Source organism: Cavia porcellus, unplaced genomic scaffold, assembly GCF_034190915.1.
Source record: "Cavia porcellus strain 051 isolate PalLab524CR breed Dunkin Hartley unplaced genomic scaffold, mCavPor4.1 scaffold_23, whole genome shotgun sequence".
In the NCBI taxonomy this organism is placed as follows: Eukaryota; Metazoa; Chordata; class Mammalia; order Rodentia; family Caviidae; genus Cavia; species Cavia porcellus.
The window spans coordinates 55,606,576-55,627,101 of NW_026947506.1; the positions used below are offsets into that span (position 1 = coordinate 55,606,576).

General features: G+C 41.9%; 1 protein-coding gene across 9 annotated transcripts in view; it reads left to right on the top strand.

Moving 5' to 3' along the window:
- LOC100733670 (BTB/POZ domain-containing protein KCTD7) overlaps nucleotides 1–20,526 on the top strand; it is a 96,441-nt gene that overhangs the window by 40,218 nt on the left and 35,697 nt on the right. For 6 of the 9 annotated variants that reach the window (XM_063234459.1, XM_063234461.1, XM_063234460.1 and 3 more), the window contains 2 exons: nucleotides 15,230–15,418; nucleotides 17,777–17,943. In XM_063234459.1, coding sequence (XP_063090529.1) covers nucleotides 15,230–15,418; nucleotides 17,777–17,943 — 356 coding nt within the window. Of the gene's footprint in view, nucleotides 1–15,229; nucleotides 15,419–17,776; nucleotides 17,944–20,526 lie in introns of those variants that run through there. The other 3 variants (XM_005001944.4, XM_013148261.3, XM_013148262.2) reach the window with 2 other exon arrangements.

The following is a 20,526-nucleotide window of genomic DNA, read 5'->3' on the forward strand; positions in this document are numbered from 1 at the left end:
AGAAGAGTGTTGTCTGGGGTTCATTCCTTAAGAATGCTGCTCTGCTGGCTCTGCACATTCCAGCAGCAGCCAGTGCCACATTATATGCAGTAGGGCTGATTACCATTTGCAGTTGTCTAACACCTGGATACTTTGTTTTGTTATATTGACATTGAGTATATCACCATCACATTCATTTTGGAGGCACTGCATTTAATTTTATGAAAGTTGAGGAACCTAGGGTACACATTTGAAACTCTAAATCTGATTAAAACCGTGATATCAGCCAGGCGTGGTGGCTCATGTCTGTAATCCCAGCACTCAGTAGGCTGAGGCAGGAAGATCCTTGTGAGTTCGAGGCCAGCCTAGACTACAAAGTGAGCTCAAGGCTGGCCTGAACTGCACAGAGAGACCCTGCCTCAAAAAGACAAAAACAAACAAACAAAAAACTGTGATGTCTTCATAACACACGTTGGAAGACTAAATGGTAATATACAAAAGAGTACCTAAGGGCCGGGGGTTTAGCTCAGCTGCGTGAGTGTCTGCTTGGCAAACGCCAGGTCGTGAGTTTGATCCCTGGCACAAAAAAAAAAAAAAAAAAAAAAAAAAAAAATCAGGTAAAAAAGGATTAGCAATGCAGAAAATGAGCAAAAAATGAAATTAATTTATTGAAATAAAATAGACATGCTGGTCAATAAAAATGGTTAACTTTCTTAGAAAAATATACATGAAAGCAAGAAATGCAGGCTAGGATGTAGTTTAGTGGTAGAGTGCTTGCTTACCATGTAGGTGACCCTGGGTTCCATCCTCAACACCACCACAAAACAGACGAAGCACTAAAACCTGGCAGATGGCATACCCCTCCAGGTCCTAGCTGCTCAGGTGGCTGAGGCAGGAGGATTGCCCAAGCAGCATAGTAAAGACCCTCTTGTCTTTTAAAAACGAGAAATTTTTTTCTTTGCTTGTCACATGTACAAAAATTAATTTTAATAAGACTGTTTATGAGACTATCAGAGTAGATTCTCCCATGCAAGTACAAGTACTAATCAGACCCAGTCCTGATGAACTTCCAAGATTAGATGAGACAGGGCCTTTCAGGGTGATATGGCCACAGGCAGAAGATTCTCTCATGTGCTGCAGTGTAGGTGGAAAAGTACATAGTGCAACTTTTGTCAGGCCAGGTTGGTATCTATATCAAAAATTCATGAATTTATTTATTTTTATTTATTGAGACTTTAGTTCTTGCTGCCTAGTCCAGACTGACCTCAGACTTGCTGTGTAGCTCACACTGGCCTCAAACCTAAGGTCCTCCTGCTTCAGCCTCTTGAATGCTAGGAATATCTGAATATGCCACCACCCTGACTTATATCAAAGTTTTAAATGTACCTACTCTTTGTTAATCCATTTTTATTTTTAGCAGACTATTCAGAATATGTGACTAGTCTGGTTATACCCTTGTCCTGCCTAAAATATTTATTATATTATTTTATTTTATTTTTTGTGGTGCTGGGAATTGAATCCAGGGCTTTCACAGTCAGTTATGTCTCCCATCCTTTTTTATTTTTTATTTTGAGACAGTCTCACTAAAAGTTGCCTAGGCTGGGAAATTTATGATCCTCCTGCTCCAGTCTCCTACAGCACTGGAATTATGCGTCGGTACCCCCACATCCAATTTACAAGTTCTATCAGCCTTACGTTAAAATTTAATGAAATACTTTATTGTTCCATTTAAGTATTTTTTTCCATTTTCTTATTTGCTTTTCTATTTTAGTTTATAGGTGAGGCCTTTCTAAAACTAGATGAAGGTTTCAATTTATATATTCAAATCTCATTTCCTTCTTGATTTTTCTGTAACCTGTAAGTTTAGATAATTTTTAACTTCTTTAGAAGTTTCATGAATGTGTAATTTTAGCTATTTCAGTTTCTGTGTTTGTCTTTAAAGTTTTAAGTATTAAGATAAAATTAATCTTGTAAAGTTAATCTTAGCATTGTCCGGTTGTTGACTATGATAGTTACTCTAAAGCTGCTTATTGAATAATTTTCCTTCCTTGTTTCCTTTCTTCCTTCCTTTAGTGTTTATTAACCTGTCTCTCACAATATATAGTATTAGGTTTCATTTGGGGGTAGTCTGCCCTTTAATGATCTTCCAGATTTTCTTTCACCAATTTAATTTGTTACAAAAATAAAAATTCAGGAGGGCAGAAGCTTATTGGTGGGGCTAGGAGCTGAGTGCATGACAAAAATAAAAATTCAGAAAATTAGTTTAAGAAATGAAAAAAAACATTCTGGGTTTTTTTTTGTTTTGTTTTGTTTTACTTTTTGTTATTACTGATGAAATCCAGAAAATTACTGCCAAGTTCAAAAAAAAAAACTTACAGGATTTTTATTGTCATTGTAGTAAGTTTATAAACTTTGGAATGCTTGCCTTTTTTATAATATTTAATTTTTCACACTGTGTCAGTTATGTCTTGCTGTTTATCCAAGCCTCCTTTATATCTCTCAATAATTATGTGGATTACACAATTTTCTCATTAAAATATTTCCAAAATGTTTTTACATATGGATACTATTGTGAATGGGAACTGTTTCTATATTTTGTAACTACTTATTTAGCTACTATAAATAAGAGTTCCATAGGTTTCTGTACACATCACTAGCTTGTTTCTAACAAACATGAATTCAGGACATTTAGCAATTTTAAATTAACTCTTCATTGTTAATAGTGTTTCCTTTAGGCCTTCTATGTACATAATCATATCTTTCATGTCAGATGATAAACACAGGACTGAAACTAATCTTTTTGTGTCTCAGGTACCTGTCTTATAAATATGTAAATAAGTATATAAATATTGTTGAATGAGTATATAAAAGAGTGTGTGCCAGTATATTAACAGTAACTCCATTTTCTACTTGTCTCGATGTCTCTGACCATTTCTTACTCCTGTTACTGAAAAACAAATTTAAGAAAAACTTGAAGGTGTAGGTTTGATTTCTTTCCCGCTGGAAGGATGGGTTAGCGTGTTGTGAGAGTTTCTTGGAAGTTTCTGGGAAGCCCAGGCAAGCTGCCCAGGGGCTAGGCCTTGGGGCCGTGGCACCGAGCCAGGGTCGGAAGCAGCCCTCTCCTGAGAAGGACAGTGGGAAGTCACTCAGGTCTATCAGCTCACTTGTTTTTCTGTGACAGCCTGGCCGCTGAGGTTTAGTGTTCGTACAAGAGCAGGGCGTCCCTCTCACTCTTCCCAACTTTGGGGAGGGGGGCAGATTTCCCCTGGGTCATTGCTCACCAATTTGGGGCAGATGGGTCCTCCCAGGAAAGAACTGCTTGAGTCCCAAGAGGCAATCCTGATATTTCTTTCCAAGAAATATCACACTTGATTTTAGCGAAACGACCCAGTAGCCACACTGTGCTCCTTCTTAAATGCAGAGGACGTGCCGTCTGTCCAGTGCAAGGTCTGGCCAGGGTACAGAGTCGACTGGTTTTCCAGGCCCTAACAGAGCGTTCAGCACCACTCCCAGCCCTGCATACTGTGGCACGCATTGCCTATGGTGCTTACTTCGTCCTCCGAGGTTAGACGCGACGGGATGAACTGAGTGATATGTTCATTGATCCAGTTACAGGTGTTTTATTTAAAATTTTTTAATAATTTTCTTTAAAAACTTTTACATTTGGAGTAATTACGGAGTCATTGTAAGTTGCAAAGATAATACAGAGAGGTCCTGTGCCCTCTTCACTTAGTTTCCCCTTACATTACATCTTGGGTAACTATAATGTGTTATTGAAACCTAGAGACTGGCACTTGTGGGATATATGTGCGTAGTTTTATACAATTTTATCACAGATGTAGATTCTGTAACCACTACAGTCAGGATGCTGAGCTGTTCCATAATCCCAGCACCCTGTAAGGCTGAGGCAATGGGATCACAAGTTTGAGTCCAGCCTAGGTAATTTAGTGAGACCTTGTCTCAAAATAAAAATACAAAAGAGGGCTGGGGATGTAGTTCTATGTGAAGGCCCTGGCCTCAATCCTCAGTACTGGAAAAAAAAAAAAAAAAAAGGAAACAGGAGGGATCAGGAGGTGCGTTTCAGAATCTGAGGGTAGTGTGCAGCTAAACCTTGGTAGCAGGAACTGGAAGTAGATTGATTGCTCAGGACCTGCAGAGCACTTTTCTTCTGCCACTTTCTCTGCCTTTGGATATGTGTGTCTCACTCCTCAGACTGACTGTCCTGTTTCTCAGGCCACTTGATGGAAGGTGGTCACTACACAGCTCTTCCAGCAGTCAGAACAGCCCCAGCCTCATCCCTTTTCTGAAACTTCCCGGCAGAGACTGAGCTGCAGGGACGGCTGTGTGTGAAGTAGCAGGCGGCTGCCATATCCAGGTGTAGCTGCTGGCAGCCTGCGTTTGTGGTTTAGAGGGACAGTTTCCTGATGATGAAAAGATATGGCTTGCACGTGTGCTAGGTAGACTCCCCAAATATGTCCATTTTAGTCACATAGATTTGTGCTATGATATTTATAGTCCACTTGTTTTAATGGACTGAACAGACACAGGAAAAACATATTTCTTCATGCCCATTCCTGTTGGAAGGGAAGAAAGGGGCCACAAGTGGTAATGGGAAGAGAGCTTGGTCAGATTCTGAATAGTTTCATGCAGCCCAGGATTTGGGGTAATAAGTACAGGCTTTAATAATGGCCCAGCCACTTACTGTTCTTTTGGATGTGCAAATCATAGCTTCCCAGGCTCAGTGTCCTCACCTGTGTTACAACAGGGCAAACTAGATGACCTTTAAGTTTCTTCAGTTTAATATGCTAGGACTCTTTAAACTTCAACCTATGCTATTTATAAATGCCTTGTGTGCTAGTCCTGAATCCTGCCCTTGAAGGGCCCTGATCTTGTAGAGCAGTACAGAGTATTGTGTGAACTTTGTCGTTCTTCCTAATTAGATGTCTTTCTGCCATATCTCATTATAACTCTTCAGATCCTACCTGCAGAGTGGATCTTCCTCCACCCCTTCCCAGCCTCACAGTGTTGGCTCTCGAAGTAGTTGTCTGTTGATTAGTATTTCTCTCTCCTCTTTTGTACATCTCAGTCCAGCCCAGAAATTGCCTGCCAAGATTTTTTTTTTAAAGTCATACTGTAAAATTAATTTTAGGGGGAGTCTATAGTCTATGAATCTTAAAACATAAATTTATGCATACACCTCCATGATTATGTACAAACCAGTTCCATTATCAAAAAGAACAACTTTCTTGTATTATTCCTTTATACTAATACCATCCTCCACTCTGAGTTCCTAATTGGGGGTGTTTCCAGCTGGCCGCTGTGGTTTGAAAGTACCTCTCCCGAAGCATGGTGGATTCCTCACCTCCAAGGTGGTAATGATACTAGATGTCAGAATGAGGGGGCCTCTGAGAGGTAATTAAGTTTAGGGCTGGAGTCCTCACTGAGAGGATGGTACACTAAGAAAAAAGACTAGTCTCCTCCTGTCACCACTAGGGACACATCATAAGAAGACACCTTCAGTGAACCAGGAAGCAAGTCCCACCAGACACCAAAGCCACCAGCATCTTATCCAGCTTCTGCTGTGGGAAACTTAATTTCTGTAGTTTATAAACCAGCTCCACAGTTTATGGTGTTCTCTGATAGCAGCCCAAAGAGTAAGATGTTGGCTGCTTTACTCACTGGAGAGCTCTGAGTTGTTGGTCTTGTTGATACTTTCTTTTGAGTAGCAATCCATTGTGTGAATGTAAGTTTATCCATCAGAGGATATTTTGGTTTCTGTTTTCTTGGAGTTCATGAATAAAGCAACTATAAACATGTGCACAGAGTTTTAAGTACCATCAATCTTTATTTCTGTAGAGGCAGTACCCAGCAGTGGCGTTGCTTGGTCATGTGGTACGTGCATGTTTAATCTTTGAAGGAACTATCAAACTCTTTCCCTCGTGGCTGAACTGTTTCATGCTGCACCAAGAGTGTGGGAGAGTTGCAGGTGCGCTGTGTTCTGCCTCACTTGGTACTGTCACCGCAAGGCCTGAGTGCTGATCCAGCAGGGTACAGGGTGGGGCCCCGTGCACAGCAGGTGAGCGCTGTGCTCTGAGCTCAGTCTGCAGCCCACGTGATGGCCTTCGTTTGCACTTCTCTAATGACTAACGATGTTGAACAGTTTTTCTCATGCTTAACCGCCACCCATGTTGTCAAGAACAGTGAAGGCCTAGCATTTTTATTCTACTTAACAAGTACCAAGTTAGTTGGCCACAGTGTCAGAGATGCTGGCAGAAGACATGGGCCTTCTTCAGAGTCAGAGAGAAAGGACTGAATCATTCTGAGGACATCAGCAGAACAAGGTTCTGGTTCATGCAAGCTGCCTTTGCCTCACAGGTCCCACCAGGACGGTGACAGATGAAGAACCCAAGCTTAGAGAACCAAAATCTCATGAGAGGCAAAAGAAACCCTGCCAGACCTTTGATACAGGCCTGGAGCATAGTTGTTTGCTGTGTCCTGCCCAGTGCACAGATTGGTCTTCTGTTCTGGCAGGAGATACTCTCTTTGCACTGTTTGATATGCAAAGCCTCTTGAAAGATAGTTTGTAGCAGACTTCTGGACTAACAAGCACATTTCCTTGGTGATGTGTCTCTTCAGGTCTGGTTTCTTTGTTTGTTTTGTTTTTGTTTGTTTGTGGTATTGGAGATTGAACCTAGGGCCTTTGCACTGAGCTGTATGCTCACACCCCTTTTTATTTTGAGACAAAGTGTTGCTAAATTGCCTAGGCTGGGCTCAAACTTGATCCTCCTGCATCAGCCTTCCAGAGTGCTAGGATTATAGGTGCACACTACTACCTCTGGCTTTTTGCTAGTTTTTTTTTTTTTATTTGGTGGTTTTCTTCCAGCCAAGTCTTAGAGAGTTTTTTAGTGTGTTCAAGATATGTAAGTTCTTTGTCAAGCATGTGACTTTCAAGTGTTTTCTCCCATTCTGTACTTTGTCTTTTCATTTTTCTTAAGTGTCATTCACAGAGCAAAATATTTTTGTTTTGTTACCAAGTTCGGGTGTAAGTCCTGTGGGTTGCTGTTGCAGTGTCAGTTCATTATTCAAAGCCTTAGAACTGTTTCTATCTGCTTAATGTGTGCACTGTTTCAGAGACCTCTGAATTTGACATCTTTGGTACCGAGTAGCATCAGACTCATGCATGCACAGCCTAGGAATGAGCTCAAAAATTACTTGTGTATGTGTGGTGGGGGTGACTGTTGGGGATTGAACCCAGGGCCTTCACATTGAGCTACATTCTCAGTCTCCCTGCCCGCTTTGAGACACAGGGTTACTCAGTTGCCCAGGAAGGAATTGAATTTGTGATCCTCCTACCTCAGCCTCCCAGCATGCCAGATTACAGGTATTCACCACCACACCTGGGAGTAGAACTTAGTATCTTGAGTTTCTGTCTTGCAATTTCTTCTGTATTTTTTGTTCCCTTTGTGAGGTGGGAGTGGGGAGCTTTTCTTTCCTCTCTCTGGACACTGGATATAGCTGTGCACCCTGCCATGTACTTCCACACAGTCTGCACCTCTAGGCCAATCGGTGGGATGACAGAGGATGCAGAGAAGCCAGAGTTGGGCTTCTGCAGTCTCTTATTCCAGCCATTGTCTGACTCTGGGCCCAGAAAGGGGATAAGGCAATCAGATTGTGACATCAACACATTCTTGCTGCATATCAAGAGTTCCCTTTCTCTTATCTTGGGCCACAACTAGAGGAGCTCCTTCTGTGCCCTGTTCCCATTTCTGTATGGCCTGGTGACACTAGAGGAGGACACTGGTCATGTCACTGAGTGTTCCGTAGTAGTGGGTTCTGGTCTTCTTCCACGGTTCTGTTTGCTTTCGAAGTCCTTGAAAATAGTGCTCTTCAGGCTTTATGGCTGGAATAAATTTGAAGTATGATGGCGTATGCCTGTAATCCTAGCATGCTAGGAGACTGAGGTAGGAGGACACCTTCCGTGTCTCTCTAGCCACTGATGGCTGTGTTTCATTTTTGTTTTAGGCCTAACTCCTTTCTAGGGGTCACCCCGTCTTTGCCACTGTTGTGGGTCATTCTATATAATTTTTTGGGAAAAATATGTCATAATTAAATTGTGATTAGGGCTTGTCCCAGGCCTAGTACCTTGCCATGGAAGTCGGCTGTGATTTGCAGGAACATAACTCCATGCGCCTCCAGTCACAGCTGAGGCCTCAGCAGTCCCGTGGTACGGTGATGCTCCAGGGCAAGATTATGTCAGCTGCCAACATCCTGGGTCCTTGAGAACACAGTAGTAATAATAATAATAATAATAATAATAATAATAATAATAATAATTGTTTCACCTGGGGGAAAGGAGGAACCTCTTAGTAACCTGCCATCTTTCCCTACTGACCTTATCAACATAAGATCTTATTAGTTTAAGATCACTGCTGCCCTCGGAGTCATCTGATAATCCTCTCACCATTTCCCTCAATGTAAATGTGATCAATGAATATCAATGTTCTGGCCGTCTCCTGATGTTTTATTCCCTGTGAACAGTAGCCATCCCAGATCCCCACTGCATTGCTGTTTTCACCATGCGCCATAACACCTTGCAGGACATTGAAGACTCACTGCAGGGATGTCTGATATGCCACGCACCTTTATGTTCAGCCAGATTGATATAAACATTGTCTTTTGTGCAGACTGAGATTGTACACAAACATCTCCAGCCAGCTCTGCCCAGCAGAGCTCATGTGTACACAGGAAAAAAAATACGCAAAGGGCCTATGGGTAGAGTGCACATACAGATCTATTTGCAGAGCATAGACCTTTTGTCAGTTTTAACCATTGCTTTTGGAGAAATGGACTTCTTGTCGTCACTTTATCATGCTGGAAGGCATCTTCTGTTGTGATAGCTTTCTATCACTGTGACAAGACCTGAGGTAAGTGGCTCAGGAGAAGCTTATTTTGGCTACTGTTTCAGAGGTTTCAGTCCATGGTTAGCTAGCCTAAGGCAAGGCAGGGGATCATGGCTGGAATGGTGAAGGAGTGCTGTTTATTCATGGTGCTGGAAACAGCAGGAAGAGGAAGGACCAGGTTCCCCACATCCCATTCAGTGATCCCCAGTGACTTGACTGCTTCCTACTGAGTTCCACCTCCTGGTGAATCTACCACTTCCCACTGATGCCCAGGCTGGGATGAAGCTGTGTGGGAATTTAGGGAACATTCAAGAGCCAAACCACAGCATCTGTCTCAGGTTTTATGTGTAGAGTGGATCTGGGCTGGGGGTGTCACTTGAGTTGAATGCTCGTGTTAGTGCTCTGTTTTGAGTTCTGTGAGGCCCAGGATGTGTTCTGTCAGGTGCATGGCCAGTGTCATCTAGCTCAGTCCTGACACGCAGTTGACACTTAGTAAACATTCATGCTGAACAAATGATAGAGTCCCCATGATGTAGGGTTCATTTTGTCACTACATTTGAGTTTCTTAAATGTATGACATCAAGTGCCACCTTTCTTTGGTTCGTTTGGTCATTTGTTTATGAGAAGAAGAATGAAGACCATGTGATGTCAGTGTGGATGAAACATTTGTGGATGAAACACATAATTTAATGTGATACAGTGGAGAAGAAGACTGACACTGCTGCTTGTTAAGATAGTATGGCAGGTTTTAGCTCAAAGTGAGGATTCCTTCTGTTTCTCCAGCTTCCAAATGGGGATGCTAATTCTTTAGTGTTGATAAGTACAGGATTTGGGGGGACAGCATTGAGATTTGAACCCAGGGACTCGCTCATACGAGGCAAGTGCTCTGCCCCTGAGCTGCATCCTCAGCCCTTTTCATTTTATGTTTGAGGTGGAGGCTAAGTTACCAGGCTAGTCTCAAATTAGCTCTCTGCTTGCCTTAGTGTCTTCAGTAGCTAGGAGGCATGTCCCCCACAGCTGGGTGAGTAGATGGTTTTCTATTTTGTAGGTCCCTGACACAAGAAGGTTTTCTGCAAGTATTTTTTCTTCTCTGTTGAAATCAATTTTTTTCTTTTTTGGTCTTTTTGAGACCGGGTCTTGCTGTGCAGTTCAGGCTGGCCGTGTGCTCACTTTGTAGCCCAGGCTGGTCTCAAACTCCCAACGATCCTCCTGCCTCAGCCTCCCGAGTGCTGGGATTACAGGTGTGAGCCACCACGCCCAGCTGAAATCAGTTTTATCTTTTCTTATGCATCAGTGGAGGAAAAGGACTTCTTCCCCTACTTTCAAGGTTTAAGTGGTTCTTACCACTCTTAACACCCGTTACATGGGAGCAGCAAGAAAAAGATACAGGGGTTGATAAAGTGAATCACCCTCACAGCACTGTTAAGATCCACTGATTGCCAAAGGTGAAGCCTGCCTTGTTACATTTAACCCCCCAAGAAAACTCAGGAAATAGCTTTGCAGCACAACTAGATTGTTTTGCTGACTTGTAAATAAATCTCTCTGGTTTTATAATTAAGACATATTTTTATTGCTTTCTCCTTATTACCCAATGACATTCTAACTTGATAGTCATCTGCAGGCTCTTAGGTTGGTGCCAGATCTTGAAAGGAAGCTCAAGCTGTGTCCAAGTGAAGGCCAAGTTACAGACTGGCCTGTCTCTGTGGGTGGTACAGAGCCCACAGGGGGCCATTCCCAGTTCCATGGGTGGGGGTTAGGCAGCTTTTCAAGTTAGGTGCTTTTCATGTAAGAAGAAGGCAGATGGAGGAAGCAGAAGGAAATGTGTGTAATCCCAGCACTCAGGAGGCTGAGGCAGGAGCATCACTATGAATTCGAGGCCAGCCTGGGCTACATAAGTGAATTCAAGGCCAGCCTGAATTACAGGTACAGGCCTTGAGACCTTGTCTCAAAAAACAAAACAAAAAACAGGAAAAAAAAAAAAAGACTGAATCGTGCCTACTTTGTTTAGGAAAAGATGATGTGATTGAAATCTGTGTATAGGAATGTGAGTTTGGACTGGCAGGCTCACAGTGTACTTTGAGTTTGGGAATCTTACCTGGTTTCAAATCCCTTCCTGTTGCTTGGTTCCAGTAAGGTTTATATGCTTCTGAAAATTTCCTGAACCTCAGTTTTCTCCTAACTTCGACTTGGCTTTTGTGAGAATCGATGATCCTTATTAAATACCTGGTATAATATTGGGTATTTGGTGAAGGGTAGCAGATGGGCAGTTCTGTTACTTTGTCCTAGATTGCTAAAGGCTTTAACAGTTATGCTGGTGCTTTAATTATACTCGCTTTCTGGTGAATATTAAATTACTTCAGGCAAGAGAAAGTGTTCACTTTCACAGCATTGAAGCAAAACCCTTTTGAAAAATGTGTGGTGCTAAGAATACTTAAAGAGTACCAGTGCCTGGCCTTTTGGTGCCCCTGGGGTGCACTGAGTGGATATAAAACAGAGAATGCAGTGGATGCAAATAAGTAACAAATCTTTTTAAAAATATTTTCTTGAGGAGGTGCAGTCTTGGTCCTGCAATGTGGCTGGTTTGTGCTGTTGGCTTCTCTTACTTCCTCACAGCCTGGGTGTTCCTTGTACTCTTCCTTTGTTCCCATCTTTATCCTCATACCTGTTGATTTTTCCAAAAAGCAGATTTGAATAAAGTTAAACTGTGTACTGGATTAGACCGCCTTGGAGCCTGACAGGTGGATGATTCAGGGCTTTACCCTGATGTTGCTCACGCTAAGTGACGAACCAGGCTCAGCCAAACTGAAAACATTTATGGATAAGAGTTACTGAAAATAAATGGTGGCAGAAAGGAAGGAGCAAAAATGATCAAGATATGACATACCTATAAACCAGCTCCCCAGGCTAAATGTAGTTATGTATTGTAAACTTATTAATAAAAACTAAAAGTAGGCCCAGCCAGTTGCAGTGGTGCATGCCTGTAATTTCAGCACTTGGGAGGCTGAGGCAGGAGGATCGTTGTGAGTTCAAGGCCAACATGAACTTTGCAGAGTGAGACCCTGTCTCAAAAACACAAACAAATATATTTTTATTATAACAATAAATAGGACAGCATCAATATAACTAGTGGAGTATTTGGCCTTGCTTCTGTGAAACCAATGCAGTAATGTTTGGTTTGACAGAAGCAGTTACAGTTCTCAGTGAATCCTCAATGTGCTTGTCAGAAATTTTTGATCTAATTTTGCTCTGTGTGCTACATAATTGAAAATAGTTGTTCAGAAGGCCAGGTATAGTGGTGCACACTTGTAACCGCAGCATTTGGGAAGCTGAGGCAGGAGGATCACCCTGAGTTTGAGGCCAGGTTGGGCTATGTAGACCTTATCTCAAACAAACAAAAAATTTTACATAGTGCTTAAAGTGATGCCACAGATAAGGTGTGATTGTGAAGAGAGCAGTCGTCTTCTCTGGGAAGTCTTGAAGAAGTGTACTGAAAATGTGAGACATTTCTAGCTAAAAGAATGGGCCTTGTTAAATGAAATAAATGGAACATACATATTTAAATACTGTATTGTTTCTCTGGTGTGAGAAACCAAAAGTGTAAATAAGGATCAAAATGTATAATAAATATTAGGAAATGGAATGAAACTGTTCAAATGGGAAAGGAGAACAAAGTAGGGGAGAAGGGACAAAAAAAAAAGAATAGAAGGAAAAATAGAAACAGCTTTTATAAATAAGGAGGGGAAGAGGAGTTGAAGGGTGGGAGAGAAATGGGGAAAAAAGCAGCAAGATGTGTGGTACAAGTCTCTATGATGAGTGTTACATGTATATCCAAAATGTGCTAATAACATTTTTAAAATACAATTTTTGTAAAAAAAAAAAAAAGTGCACTCTGGAAAGTTGAGACAGGAATTACAAATTTGGACCCAGTTTGGGCAATTTAGTGACCTTGTATCAAAATTTATTTTATTTTATTTTTTTAAAGCTGAGGATGTAACTCATTGCAAAGCTCAATCTCCAGTACCAAAACGAAAAACCATCTAGTAAAGAGACATGATCACATTTTTCTTTGAGTTAAATGACGGCAACACACAACCATTTATTTTCCTACTATTGGCAGTCTTGTATATGTAATTATAAAGCCCTGAGCCTACAAAGGTGATACATTTTTTTGTACTTCTTATACTATAGCTGCTAAAAAATAATTTATTCAGTTATTTTATGAAAACACAGTCACAATAATTATGCAAGAAAACTTACACATCTGCTTAATAACAAATGGCTGTCTTCCCAGGCACACATACACACACATACACTCATGATGGGGTGAAGTACCATTGCTGGTGATGACGTGCTCTCTGTATGGCCCTTGCTGGAAGTGGACTTAGCCCTGCATCCCCTGCTGCGTAGATTTTTGTGTTTGTCCACCCAGTCTACTGGAGTCCTGCATGGTGGGGTACTGAAAATATGTCTAAAAGTTACATGATACTATTACAATTCTACAACGTTCTGGGGCCGTGTTACCCCTGCCCAGGACCCCACTGCAGCTCACGGACTGCCTGCCAGCTGGATACACCTATTAGCATAATAAGAGGGGAGTGTATTTTGTCCCTTGGGACAAAAATGTAGACCTTTAGTTTAATAGCAGCTAAGAAAGATGTTAGTTTATTCTTTAAATAAAATTGGAGTGCACTTTTTCTTGTAAAGAACGCAGAACTTACTTTCTTACCCCACTGTTCTCTGTTAGCTTGTACACCAGCAGCGCAGCGGGGCCCTGACGCTGCTCCACGTGGTGAGCCTGACCCTCTGCCTGCGCCAAACCGCTGCTGTTCTATGCCTTCCCTGCCCTGCCCCTGCTGCCTCTGCTCCCTTCTGTCACTGAGAGTTTTGCCACTGTAAGGGGAGTCACATGTAGCTGTGTTTTGCAACTTTCTCATTTCATTTAGCATAATGTCCTCAGGGTTCATCTACCTTATAGCATGTGACCGGGGTTTTTTCCTAAATAATATTTACATATATAGGTATATATACATGTATATGGCACTATTTATGCTCCATTCACTCACTTCTACCTCTGATTATTGTGAATAACGTTGCAGTGAACGTGATTTCTGTTGTTGCAGTGAACATGATTTCTGTGAGATCTTTTTTTTTTAGTTGTTTTGCATACATAACCAGAAGTGGGATTGCCAAGTTACATGGTAATTGCGTTCTTAATTTTTTTTTTTCAAAGAGAGATAGTATTTCACTATTTTGCCCAGACTAGTCTTGAACTTCAGGACTCAAGTGATCCCCCTGCCTCACGGGGCTCAAGTGATCCCCCTGTCTCAACCTGCCAAGTAGCTGGGACTGCAGGTGTGCATCTCTGAACTTGGCCTTATTTTGACTTTTTTTTGAGGAATGGCCATACTGTTTTATGTAGTGGCTAGAACACTGCAATCCCTCAGATATTACAGAAGGTTCTAGTTTCTCTACATGTTCATCAAAACATATTTTTCCCAGGGTTCTTTTGAAAATGGCCATCCTAACATAGATGTGAAGGGATAGTTCATTGTGATTCTGATTTGCACCTCCCTGATGCTTAGTCTTTTGATGTCTTTTCATGTTTCTTACCATTTCTTTCTGTTTATTTGTTTTTATGAGACAGAACCTTGCTGTGTAGTTCAGACTGGTCTTGAACTCACTGTGTGTCCCAGGCTGACCTTGACCTCACGGCAGTCCTCTTGCTTCAGCTTCCTGAGTGCTGGGATTACAGACATGTGCCACCATGCCCAGTTTGTTGGCCATTTCTGTGTCTTCTTTGGAGACTTGTCTATTCAAGTCCTTTGTCTGATTTTTTTTTATTGTTGCCAAGATGTAGAAATTCCTTATATATACTGGAGATTAACTCTTTTTCAGATAGATGGTTTGCAAGTATTTTCTTCTTTTTCCCTTTTCACTCTGTTGAATGTTTCCTTTGCTGTGTAGAAGTTTTTTTTAAAGTTTGATGAAGCCCCATTTGTCTGTGTGCTTTCTAAGAAGTCAGTACCAGATCTAACATCAGGAAACTTCCCCACTGTGGTTTCTTTTATGATATCTGCAGTTTTTGGTTGTATGTTTAGGTCTTTAATCCAGTATTAGTCCTCTCACGGAGTTCTTTATATTTTGAGTAGGGAATAAACAAAATTTTTATTAATAGGACTATATTGGGAATTTGTGGCATTCATTAACTTTTCCCTCTGTCCTTCCTGACTTCCTGTCTTCTTTACAGCTTGACCCTCATGAATCAGGCATATTTTTGTTCACACTTGCTGTGACTTTAGTAGGGTGACAGGGAATTCATTTTCACATGTTCTTGTTTGTCCCTTGGTTAGCAGGAAGAAGATGAGCCTTAAATCTGAACGCCGAGGAATTCATGTGGATCAGTCGGAGCTCCTGTGCAAGAAAGGATGTGGTTACTACGGCAACCCTGCTTGGCAGGGCTTCTGCTCCAAGTGCTGGAGGGAGGAATACCACAAAGCCAGGCAAAAGCAGATTCAGGAAGATTGGGAGCTGGCAGAGCGGTAAAAGGACTTGCCTAGGAGTGGTGTAGCAGTATTGTAACAGTCTTCATTTGTTCTTTCTTCTCTTTTTTCTTTCTTTCTTTGTTTGCTTTTTAAAGACAGAGCCTTGCTATATGTAGTTCAGACTGGCCTTAAACTCACTTTGAGACTAGGCTGGCCTCAAGCTTGTGTGATCCTCTTGCCTCAGCTTCCTGAGTGCTGGGATTGCAGGTGTGCACTACCACGGGTTCTTTCATTTAGACAGTGAGGCCCTTGGGTAGAAAGGGGTGATGGCATGCTTCCTGATGGAGAGTAATGAGGTACTATATGTGATGTACCTAGCTCAGGCTGGGCACAGAGCTCTGCAGCATTATTCCCCTTGCTCTTGCATCCGGAATGGCTAATAGCATAGCGATAAAACAGAGTAGTAGAAAACTATCCATTTTCTTTCACTGTAAAACTAACTTTCTTCAAAATGGGATTTGTTAGTCAAAGGTAGTTTGTATTATCTAGAACTAGGATTATGATACAGTTGAAAGATGGAGCAGCTGGTGCACATGGGGACTGTTACTCCTTTGCTGAGCACCCTTAAAACTGTAAAGCTGTTTCTTTAGAAGGTCAAATCTGCTGGACAGCTTCTCCTGGTTTTTTATATGTCATCAACCAGTGTTTGTTGTGTGACTGAAATGCTGGCATCTGTGTTGAACTCAGAATTACAAAGCTCGCTCCCTGCTCTGGTGACTGGTTGATAAAGAGAAAACACATAGAGCATCAACAGTTTTCTTGGGCTCCCTGGGCTCCTGACACTTTCAGCTGATAAAGTTTCACAGAGAAGGTGGAGGCCATGGGGCTTGAGTCCCCTCAGCTCTGCCCCTTCCCACATCTCTGTTAGCTTCTGACTCAGGAAAAGGTGTGCTCCTGTTCCACCCTACAATGGACAGCATCTCTGCTTGTGTTAGTTTCTGCTTCTTAACTGCTTCCAATCATGGCCCTGCTTGTGATTTCCTATAGCAGTATTTCTCACTTTTTGAAGTTTAGAAAACATAAATTACACTTCTGTAAATTTTTATTTGTATTAGCTGATGTTTGCAGTACAGGTATCTGGCAGTTTGTCTCACACTTGAACAAGGCTCAGAGTCACCTGGACCACCCATGAGGACAGGGATTTCGGGGCTCACACTCAGAGTGTTTGTCAGTGCTGGCCATGTGCCCGGGGCCTGCTTTGCTCACAGCCTTCAGCTGCTGCGGCCACTGTCTGCCTTTGCACACTTTGAAAGCCCTCGTTCTCTAGATGGTGTTGAGCATTGCCCAGATGGCTGTGATTCACCCCCCACATTCTCCTCCCAGCTTTGTGCATCAGCTCATGGTCTCACTGTGTATCCAGTTAGCAAAGAGGCTGTGGAGTCATTCGCAGTCTCTCCTTTAGCCCCTTTAACACCTAGCATTCCCTGAGCAAGGTCTGTTTATTCAAAGTTCAGAAAAGTCTTAGGAATTTCATCGTTTTTATTCCTGTATTGTAGGCCCTTATTTTATCGCTGAAACTTTGTCATTTAGTATACTCCTAATTGTTATTTCTGTCATGAGTGTCTCTGTCCTCAGTTGTTCACACAGCTACTTACATTATTTTTCTGAGGCACAGATCTGATAATGATACCTTCTGGGGTCTATAATCTCCCTTGGTTTCTTGCCAAATAATGAACTCCAGAATAATAGTGGGCTTCACAGCCGGGGCCCCTTCCCCTCCCCTCCGGCACCTTCCTGTGTACCCAGTGTCAGCCCCCACGTGCCATGCTGCAGTTCTCTGCTCACACTGAGCTTGCTGTGAGACAGAGCACACACTTTTACACTTGGGCTTTCTTCTCCTTTCACTCACAGGATTCTGTTTCTCCCCTAAGCCCAGATGTCACCATTATAAAAACCTCTGACTCTTATAGAAGTTAAGTTGTTCTGTCCTGTGCGCTCAAAGAGATTGATTTATGCTCCCTTCTATGTGAATTAAACAGTAATTATTTGCTTATGTCTCTATTTCAACTTGAACTTATTGGAGAAAAGGACCATGATGGTGAACCTTTTAGAGCTTTCAGTGATATTAAACAGCTGGCTACGGCATGTGTGTTACAGTTTTGCCCCCACTGGACTAGACTGTTGCACATAACTAGCATAGTTCTGGAAGCACGCAAGCCGTGGAGATGTTCCCACCTGAAGCTGTAGGAGCACACATACTGTTGCCTTCCATCAGAGACCTCAGGCCCATTTGGTGCATGTAGCCTCTAGTCATATAAGTTTTAGATCCTCCTGAATTAACCCAGTGATAGCCTTTAGTAACAAGGGAAACTTGGGTACTATCTCAGTCATTTATAATCCTCTCATGAATTTCAGCCTTCAGCGGGAGGAGGAAGAGGCTTTTGCCAGCAGTCAGAGCAGCCAGGGGGCCCAGTCGCTCACTTTTTCCAAGTTTGAAGAAAAGAAAACCAATGAGAAAACTCGCAAGGTTACCACGGTGAAGAAATTCTTCAGTGCTTCTTCCAGGGTCGGATCCAAGAAGGGTAATTTTCTAATGCTCTTTTTTTTCTTCTCTTGCTGAATGGCATACAGAGTAGATCAACAGTGCACATGGGGGGCACAGCTTTCTATTTCTATAAGCTTTTAGGGTATACCAGCCCAGATTTGAAACCAAAATTAAGTTAGGGGATCAGGCAGTGTGTGAGTAGTGCTGTCTTGAATTGGAGGACATTGTGTTTTAGAGAAGCTTGTTTATTCTATAGGGGAAATAAGGATAATTGGACAGCATTTTTTGTTTTGTTGTTTGGTCCTGGAGATCAAACTCACAACCTTGTGCTCACCAGGCAAGCGCTTGAGCCGCTAAGCTAATTCCCCAGCCCAACAATTGAAATACTTACTTTGTAAAATCCATTCCTACCTAGATGACTGTGTCTTTGGTGGCTTTATGTTTTGGATCTTAGTTGTCCCCTTTGTGTGATACCCTTGCTGTCTGCACCTTATTGACATGGCCGCTTTAGGCTTGAAAGTCCTCTGAGAGGTTTTCTGAGAGGCAGCTTGTGTCTTAAGGAAATGGACAGAGAACAAATAGGAGAAGGGTCACTGTGCCCTTAGGAGATGAAAGTAACTCTAGTGTGTGGATTTGAATGTAGATGGCCTTGTCCATCCTACTTCCTAAAATGCTGTACAGCCACAGGCAGGCAGTCAGTAATGCCACAGTCGTTCTGTCATCAGAGTGACCTGGTATTAAGCAGAGGAGAATCGCCATGTCAGGGCCCCATCTCAGAACCTTGAGTCACTACTTAAGAACTGCAGAGCACGTTGAAGATGGTGACAGAGACTGGGAGGAGCTGTCTTCTCAGAGCCCCGTTTCTTGAGGTCCAGATGCCACCTCAGGGTGATTTGACCTGCTAAAGGCACGAGAATGAATAATAGTACAGCCCTTAAGACTCTTCCAGGCGCAGTGACTATTGCTACTTTCTTTTCTTTTATTAAAAGGAAATGCTACTTATAGCAGAAACAGACACTTGTCTTTAAGAAATGTGTATTTTTAGCTTGTCACAGTGGCACTTGCCAGCTACTCAGGAGGCTATGGCAGAAGGGTCACTTGATCCCAGTAGTTCAAGGCTAGGTGGGTAACATAGCAAGGCCCTGTCTCATAAACAATAAAATGAAAAATAATACACCTTTAGGCCTAGGGTTAGGGTTTAATTTTTTTGTTCACAAGATTAATTTGGAGTTATTTTCTGGTTGGCTAGAGTGTTTTGGCCAAGACTTTTTTAGAAGTCAATGTAGTAGAGGCTTTGGACTCTCCTGGTTTGAGTCCCAGCTTTGCTGTTTGCTTGCTGCGTGGCCTTGGGCAGAAGCATTTTAAGGTGCAGAGTCTTTCTGTTGGAATAATCTCTGCTGGTAAGAAACTCAAGCCCTAGATCAAAGCCACTCACACCTGTTTAGTTTAAATTCAGTTTCCTGCCAAGGACACATGTCATTAGCCTTACAAACTTATGCTATGTAATGAAATGGTGTATATTTACGATAGCAGAAGAAATAGCAAAAAAAATTATAAAGCCAACTGCTTTAACTTCCTCACTGTACAAATAACATTATGAAAATCCATCAAGTTTGACTAATTAACCCAATGTCATATAATGAATTGGTGGATTAGAACTTAGGTCTCCTAACTCCTGGTTCAAATTTATCCATTTTACCTCTTTACCTGAACTATGTGTATACCTTAGAAAATGAATTTATATATATAAAGTACTAAATACATATGTATTAAACAAGGTTTCTGAGTCTTAGGCACATAACAAAGTCATGTATTTTTCCTGACTTTCTTAGTGGTTTAAAAAGTCGTGTCTTAAAATCCTCTGTACACTGTGTATTATATGATTAAAACAAACTTCATAGTCCAGTCCAGAGCTTGTAATTTTCATTGTAAAAACTTGTATATAGAATACCTTTTTTTTTCTCTTTTGAAAGTATCTTTTTGGGGGCTGGGGATTTAGCTCAGTGGCATAAGCGCCTGTCTTGCAAGCAGGCAGTCGTGAGTTCGATCCCCGGTACCGATAAAAAGAAAAAGACAAAAAAAAAAAAAAAAGTATCTTTTTGTCCAAAAAAGGGGGTGTCCCTTGAAGCATGAAAAGTACTTATCTGTAGGAATGCTCTGAGTCGGTTGTTTGGGGTGGGGTGTGTCTGGGTGTGTGAGACTCAGGATTGAACCAGGACCTTGTGCATGTTATGCAAGCACTTTACTCCTGAGTTATATCCCCAGGCCTTTTTAAATTTTAATTTTAGACAGGTGTTGCTAAATTACCCAGGTTGGCCTCAAACTTGTGATCCTGCCTCAATCTCCCAAATAGCTAGGATCGCAGGCATGTGCCACTGTGCCTGGCTCTCTGGGGAGGTCTTGGAGCAGTCTGGCCATGCGTACATATCCAGCAGCAGGGAATCATACTCACTTTGCCATATTCCCTCGTTAATCAGTCTTATCTTGATGGCTAGATTTGTACTTTAGATTTTTACTTCTGTAATTTTTATATGCACATATTTAAAAATTCTTCATGTAGGAAAAGATGATGCTCTTGGATTGTTGTTTCCCAGATTACTTGTGTAACTTGGCAGATGAA